Here is an 8687-nt window from a genome sequence, read left to right as displayed (position 1 = left end):
ATAAAACCATTTAATAAGTATGTCAAGGCACGACGACAATAGACGCGAACCTTGCGTGCATGAAAAGATTTTGCAAAAACCAGAATTTCTTCGTGCGAGGTCCGATCTAAGCCCTCTTTATATCTATGTGATGATCGCTATGGGTACTACAACACTTTTAAGTTGTTTTAGCTAGTTTTGACTTTCATTTTCGTTCCTAACGGGGGTAAAAATAAATGATTTTACAAAAATCATATCTCTCTCATACGGCTCCCATTTTCGGCAAACTTTGTCCAAAAGTTTATATCTTAAGGAGTATTACGGAACTCCTTTTTGCACATTTATTCAAAACTCAACCAATCTCTAACTACTGTTTTGACGTAATTAATTTTAATTATATGGTTGATTTCTATTTTTATAAAATCCATAACTCTTTCCTTTGGAATCGGATTTTTACGAAACTTATATCCTTTAGATCAGGTTAACGAGTACTTTCCAAGTATGTTAACTAGTTTAGAAAACAATACAACTTTTTAGACACTAATTTTGTTAGCCTAATAGTCATTTTAACAAATAAATGTAATGACACATTTGATTTTTATTATCTCAAAATCAAATATTACAATACTAAGCTATTACATCTATTTTCCTAATCTTTCCTAATGGTGATCAGTGACGGAAACCTCTTGGTCGTCACATTCTCCCCATGTTTAGGAAATTTCTTCTCGAAATTTTATCTTTTCGTTGGGCTTCCTTCGAACAAGTGAGGGTACTTGTCCTACATTTGGTCATTTCTTTTCCATTTGTATTCTGGTCCTCGCTTAGAGTTCCATCGTACCTTGACAATGGGAATCTGAATCTGCTTGAGTTGTTTGACCACTATGTCTATTATTTCGAATGTATCTTTGATGAAGTTCATTTCAGGGTTAATCTGAATTTCATCAAGTGGGACAAAAAACGTATCGTCGTAAAAGAAAATTTTAATATTAGACACGTGCAAGACGTCGTGCACGTTATTAAGCTCTTGGGGTAACCTAAGTCGATAGTCAATTGGGCCTATCCTGTCAAGGATTTTGAATGGTCATATGCATCTCGGATTTAGTTTACCCTACTTTCCGAACCTTATAACTCCTTTCCAAGGAGATACTTTGAGCATCACCATATCTCCGACTCGGAACTCTAGGGGTTTATGCCTTACGTCGGTGTAGCTCTTCTAACGGTCACATGTTGCCTTCATGCACTCTCTTATCTGTACTATCTTTTCAGTTGTCTGGTGGATAATCTCTAGGCCTGTTTGTAGGGCATCCCCTGCGAATTTTTTGGTTATTTAGGTATCTCCAACTTCTGTCGAATAAATAAGAGATCGACATTTTCGGTCGTATATGGTTTCAAACGGTGCTGCTTTAATGCTCGTATGATAGCTGTTGTTGTATGAGAACTCAACCAAAGGAAGGTGAGTATCCCATGCACTTCCAAAGTCTTTCACACATGCTCTGAGCATGTATTCCAGCATTTAGATTGTCCTTTCACTTTGTCCATCAGTTTATGGATAATAGGCTGTACTCATATCCAGGCGCATACCGAAGGGACTTTTGCAAACTCTGCCATAAGCGAGAGATAAAGCTACTATCTCTGTCAGAGATAATAGATAAGGGTACCCCATGCAATCTGACGATCTCTCTAAGGTACGTCCCAGTTAGCTTCTCCATCTTATCTGTCTCTTTTATTGGTATAAAGTGGGCAGACTTGCTTAATCTACCGACAACTACCCAAATAGTGTCGCAACCATCAGTAGTATTTGGTAACTTGGTAACAAAGTCTATTACGATCTTCTCCCACTTCCACTCGGGAATCTCTTGTTGTTGCAACAATCCCGAGGGTCGTTGATGTTCAACCTTGACCTTGGAACCTGTTAGGCCTTTACTTACGTAGGTCGCAATGTCAGACTTCATGTTTAGCCACCAATATAGGGCCTTTAGGTCTAGATACATCTTATCTGTTTTGGGATGGATGGAATATCTAGTCCTATGAGCCTCATTTAGAACTAGTTCTTTGACATCTCCAAATTTCAGAACCCATATTCGATTCATGAAATATCTCGTTCCATCATCCTTAATTTTTAGTTGTCTTTCCATTCCTATGAGGCCTTCTTCTTTAACGTTCTCTTCTGTTAAATCCTTGATTTGAGAACTTCTAATTTGCGAAATTAGATTAGACTGAATAGTCATTGTAAGTGCTTTAACTCTACGAGGTTTAACTCGTTCTTTATGGATCAAGCCGTCAACTATGACATTAGCCCTCCCTGGGAGAGAACGAATCTCACAATCATAGTTGTTTAGCAAATCTAACCATCTTCTTTGTCTCATGATGAGCTCTTTCTGATCGAAGATGTGCTATAGACACTCGTGATCCGTGTATACTACACACTTTGTTCTGTAAAGGTAATGATGCCAAATCTTCAGTGCAAAAACTACCGCTCTCAACTCTAGGTCGTGAGTGGTGTAATTGTTCTCATGCACCTTGAGTTGTCTTGAGGCATAGGCTATGATGTTCTCCATTAGCATGAATACACATCCCAACCCCTGATGCGAAGAATCACAATATACTACAAAGTCGTCAGTACCTTCTAGAAGGGCTAGTATCGGTGCACTACACAACATTTCTTTCAACTTCTAGAAGGTTGTTTCGTGTTGGTCTCCCCAAAGGAACTTTACTTCTTTTTGGGTTAATGTTGTTAGGGGTTTGGCTATGTGAGAGAAAGTTTCTTTAAATCTCCGATAATAGCCAGCCAGTCCTAAAAATTGACGAACCTCAGGTGGGGTCTTCGCCGCTTCCCAATTCTTTACCGCTTTAATTTTTGAAGGGTTGACATGAATTCCTCCCCTTCTTACCACATGCCCAAGAAAGTGTAGTTCTCTTATCAAATATTCTCACATATAGAATTTTGTGTACAACTTTTCTTTCTTTAAGAGCTCTAGGATTACTCAAAGATGTTTCCCATGCTCTTCCTTGGTTTGTGAGTATATTGGAATATCTTCAATGAACACAATCATGAATTTGTCCAAGTAGGTCTTGCACACATGATTCATGATATCCATAAAATCAGCTGGGGCATTGGTAAGTTCAAAATGCATGACCAAGAACTCATAATGACCATAGCGTGTCCTGAAATAAGTCTTTGGAATGTGATCTTCCATGAATTGAAGTTGATGATATCCCGATCTCATACCGATTATAGAGAAGTAACTGGATCCTTGTAGTTGATGGAAGAGATCGTCTATTCGGGTTAGTAGATATCCTTTCTTAATGGTCAACTTATTTCGTTCTCTATAGTTTATGCACATTCGAAAAGATCTGTCCTTCTTCTTGACAAATAGAATGGGTACTACCCAAGGTGAGAAGCTTGGTCTAATAAAACATTTGACAAGAAGTTCTTGTAGTTGGCTCGAGAGTTCTTGCATCTTCGAGGGTGCCAATATATATGAAGACTTTGCTATTAGGGCAGGTCCTGGAACTAGATCGATCTGAAACTCTACTTGTCGATCTGGTGGCAGACCTAGTAGATCTTCAGGGAATAGATCAGGGTAATCACACACCTGAGGTACTTCCTCGATCTTTTTATTCTTATTATCTTTCCTATCGACAATATGGGCTAAGAAGGCGAAATACTTTTTTTGCAAGTATTTTATGGCCTTCATGTTGTAGATGATCCTAAGATTTCTATTGGGTTTATCACTATTGACGGTTAATGGTTCTCTGTTTGGTAGGGGTGGACATAAGGCTTTCTCAAATCGGAGCACTTTGAAGTGATTAGAGGATAACCAATCCATAACGATGATGAATTTGAAACTTCCAATGACCATTGGCATAAGGTCGACGAGAAAAGTATGATTATCTAACGTTAATGTACCATTCCTAAGTATCTCCTTAGTACTACTGACTTGTCCGTTATCCATTTCTACTCTATAGGCTTCCATAAGTTTACTAGATGGGTGATCTAACAATTTCCTAAATTTGGGAGCAACATAGCTTCTGTCGGCACCGGTACCAAAAAGTATATTTTCATATAATTTATTGATTTGGAACGTACCCATAACTACCGTCAGATCTTGGATGGATTCTCTGGCTCTTATAACAAATGCTTTGTTCCGAGCATTATCTCCATGATCCTTCAGTTTTGGACAATCCCTCTTGTTGTTTCCAACTTCCTCACACTCATAGCACATTCGGCTCTCTGTTGTTGCGGTTCCTCGATTGGGTGGCATTTTGCATCTGTTGGCAAGATGACCTTTCTTTCCGTAGTTGGTGCAGACCCACCATGCTCCACTGTGATGAAACCCACACTCATTGCATCTAGGGCTACTTCCATAGGTAGTCCCTATCGAGGGTGTTGAAACTGAAAACTCTTGAATCACTTGCCACTTCTTTTCCGATGGTTGCATAACCTTCCGTTTGGATTCATTATCAAACTTCCTTTTTCTACCCTCCACCTTTAGAAGGCCAGCCTTTTGGACCATCATCCCATGACGAATCTCTTGATTGGTAAGACTAAAGGCTAGTCACTTGGCGTTGTCGAAGATGGTTGGCCTTGAGGTAGTGACTAAGCATTGGATAGGTTGAGGCAAACCCCAAGTATAGCTATCTATTTATGTATATTCTGAGGTAACCATCCATAGTGATAAGGTTGCAAGGTCATTGAAACAGCTTATATATGTGGCAACATCAGCTTCCTGCATCATCAAATTCCATAGCACCTGCTCCAGCTTCTGTATCCCCTCTCCTGGATAGCACTCCTCAATCATGAGCTGCTTTAACTCACTCCAAGACATGGCGTTTGCTACATTAACACCCATGGTGTTTGTGTAACTGGTCCACCAGCTTAGGGTTGCGTCTTCGAGGGTGAAGGCGGCGAACATGATAGTACAGTCCTTCGGACAGAAGCTTATCAAAAAACAAATTCCATCTTTTCTATCCACATAGTCAACCGAACTACTCCTTCGTTTCCATGGAAGGATTTTAGCTTACAGTTCATAAAATATTTATATGAATCGACCCTGGTTGGAGTTTGATTATCTCCTTGTGAACTCTCACCTCCATCGCCTCTTATTTCTAAGTTCCTAGAGTTTTTAGGTTTGCTATTGCATCATCAACGCGTTGGGCCACTAGTGCCTCAATCGCGGTTGAGCTCATAGGCTTGGGATTGGTTTCGGGTTGTCCTGGGGTTCTTCTAGTGCGAGGAATGATTCTAAATTTATGTCGTATGTTAGTTGTTATGATAAATTTTGAGTTTTACTTTGATAATTTATTTAAGAGAATTAACTATATCCAGAAAACAAATCAAACAAATAACAAAATATACAATAAGATCACATAAATTTCATTAACCACCACAAGCTTATACATCGGTTTTTTTTTTCCAAAAAGAGTCGACAATGGTGTTGTTTGAATAGGAAAAGTATTTATTTTTACAAGAAAAATACACTGTTACACTACTTTTCCTTCCCTTAAACCCAAAAATCATAGTTCCTAGCTTTCCTTGGCTAGAACTATCTACCATAACCCAAAACAAACTATCATCCAAGCCACTCTTTGTGGTAATTGGTGTTGAATGCAAGTGATCATCACCTCCATAGTAGTTGCACCTATCTCTGACGCTACCAACCTTAACTTCGTCTCCCTCACACGATGCTCAAGACTCTCAATAACGATCTGCTGATACTGTATTACAGAATGAATCTCCTCTAGATGATCATATGCATGGAGGATCATCATCTCATCATAATATCTCCCCTTCTGTGACTCCCTAACTCTACCAACTAATAACCTGACCTCCTTCCTCAGTGAGTCACGATCCTCCTCCACATGATGTATGTGATCCTCGTGTCATTCTACTCGAGGGACTAACACTAAGATCGCTCGATCTATGGGATCCTTTGGGATGGGATCGCGCCTAGGCTCCTAGGAGGACTCCCCAACCTCATAAAACCCAATACTATGCTCTTCTATCTACTCTTCCGCATGTGGTGTCCATTTATGGGTGGGGAAGGCTTCTTCGATGGATTCGGGGACGATGGTGGTGATGCTGCCCTCTTGTGGGATGGGATGGGAATGGATTTTCTTGGGGTAGTGATAATCCTGGGTCCCGAAACATAAATACCGAGAGAGGATGGGGGAAGTGGAGCAACAGTCTCTATGGATGAATCCGACTCAGTAGGGTCCTCCTCCTATGTCTCCTTACGATCCTGATAGGTAGATGTATCTAGGTAGCGTGAACAGTCTATAAGTACTCCAATCATCTCATCGCCAGGTTTTTCTTCCTCCTCGTTGGGCTCTTCCTAATCTTCAAATGGCTCCTCATCAGCTGATACTGGGGTAGGCGATAGGGCATCATCGGATTGTAGTCACTCTCTTCTTCAGGTGTACGTGACACCACTTGATCTTCATCCAGATAAGGATGCGGCTATTCTCCACACTCAACTCCTTGAGAATACATGTATTTTGAAAATGTCAACATAATGTTGGTGAGTGCACAAGTTTTTATAGTTTTCGGCTTTTATTTGGTTGTATTAATTTATGAATCCTTTTTCTTTTAGAAAAACCTTTTCTAAAGTATTTTATCAACCATATCTTACTATCTTTTTAGGTTATCTAACAGTCCTATCTTATTATCTTTTAGAATACTTTATTAATCCTACTTTTCTATCTTTGTAGGATATCTAACAACCCTAACATATTTAATGTACCACTCTAAGGCGTCCGTAATGGTAGTCAGATCTCTAAGGTATTAGCAACGTATTACCTTGAGCCCCCATAATCGTCGCTTTTGACTAATAATTTCCCCACCACGACGCATCATCAGACGTTGAATAATGATTAATAAGAAAGTTATCCTGTCGGGATTGAAGCTAACAATCGAAGGTAGGGGTGTCAATCATCGTATAGATCTATACATATCTTTCTAGCTCTCAAAAGATTAACGATTATGGGTACCAGGGAAGCAAAATTTAATCATGATTATTGGATGAATATTAATAGCTCACTAACGCATTTACGTTAATTATTTTATATGTTATCTTTTATATTTGATTTTTATCCTTCCTATAATTATCCTCATATAAACACCTTTAATTTTATTTTTGATAATTATATCTTTTGATCTCCTAATTATTATTACTATATATATATATATATATATATATATATATATATATATATATATATATATATATATATACACCCTAATTATTGTTAAATTGATAACTGGATATTTGCGAAGAGTAACGATTAGGTTAGTGTATATCTCTATATTTGACCAGCATATCTTCTAGGTACTATGTTATCCTACGGATTTGGTCATTATAACATCCGTGTATTTGTTGGATTAGGTGTCTACGCCCATAACTATAATTGGTATGTAGTTGAATTGATAGTAGCACAATCCTTTTAGGTTGCCTTCAAACCTGACAATTGAATGGGATAACTGTTAGAGAGAGAAGAATGATTTATTAATTTATTACTTGGTTAATAAATTAATTAGAAATCAAAATAAATGATTTATTAATGTATTATGGAAATAATATATTAATTAGAAATCATATTTTTTAATTAATATTTAATGAGAAATTAACTTGGAATTAATTTTGGGATTAAAGGAATTAATTGAAACTGTAGGGATAAAAAGTGACAATAGTTGAACATTGGGCAATTCTAGAACCTCTCTAAGGGGGAGGGGGGGTTGAATGAAATCTAGATGATCTTAGGGTTACCTTGGGCTCGAAGGGTGTCTTGGATGCCTGAGGGAGGAAGTTAATGGATTAGGGTTATCTTGGATACACCTGCCTTATCCAATACCTTCCTTATAACCTATATAAACCCCTATAGGGTTTGATTTCGTCCAACACTTGATTCCTTAGAGGGATATCGAATTTTTCCACCTCCCTTCTCTCTCTATAGTAATCCTTGGTTGCTTGAGTTTGTTTGTGACCCATTAGAGGCGCGACACTTGTGGCGCTTGCTACCAAATGTCTTTCAAGCAAGGATTCAAGATTGTTTACAATAACAATCTTAAAGGTATGTATTTTAATATTTATTATGTGAATTTCGATTATAACTCACAGAAACGAGGATTTCTTCTTTTGTGTTCAAGTTTGCATGTTCAATTAGAGAAAACCTAGATCCAAAGCATTAGGGTTGCATGCACACTTAGGAATTGTTGTTATGCTCAAAACCCATCAGTAGTATCAGAGCCTAGGATTAGTTTTCTGTTGAATATGATGCAATTGTGAATTTTCCAAAGGAGAAGGGAACATAATCGACATTCTGTTCAATGAACTCGTCGAGTTGCTCTTAGAACTCGTCGAGTTTGGTCCTCCAACTCGGCGAGTTGGTCCGTCTGATGTTTATCTTGGATTTTCTTGCCTAACTTGATTTACTAGGTTAATATTTGGTAATTATCTTTTATTTATTCAGCCATAATCTGATATTTGGTAATACTAGATAATTAAATATGACCTAAATGTTAGGAGATAATTATGAATTGGATAATGTTGATTTTATTTGGTTATAATTGTCCTTATGGATATGGTTAATCATTTAATTGATTGACTAATTAAAGGATAATTAATATATCCATAATTAGGTACTAGATAATTATTGGATTAAATAATTAAGATTTTTGGGATTCTTTGAAATTTAAAATTAAAGGTATA

The 8687-nt window shown here is 37.7% G+C and overlaps 1 protein-coding gene across 1 annotated transcript; it reads right to left on the bottom strand.

Moving 5' to 3' along the window:
* Positions 1-2963: 2963 nt before the first annotated feature.
* Positions 2964-4496, bottom strand: LOC145126950 (uncharacterized). Its single transcript, XM_079062214.1, has one exon. It carries the CDS (start codon positions 4494-4496, stop codon positions 2964-2966), a length of 1533 nt encoding a protein of 510 aa, XP_078918340.1.
* Between the last annotated feature and the right edge of the window lie 4191 nt (positions 4497-8687).

The sequence above is a fragment of the Lactuca virosa genome, chromosome 7 (assembly GCF_052849685.1).
Source record: "Lactuca virosa cultivar CGN04683 chromosome 7, Lactuca_virosa_CGN04683_v6, whole genome shotgun sequence".
NCBI classification, from domain to species: domain Eukaryota; kingdom Viridiplantae; phylum Streptophyta; class Magnoliopsida; order Asterales; family Asteraceae; genus Lactuca; species Lactuca virosa.
The sequence above is the reverse complement of the archived record's forward strand: the minus strand, read 5'-3'. Positions and strand labels throughout refer to the sequence as shown.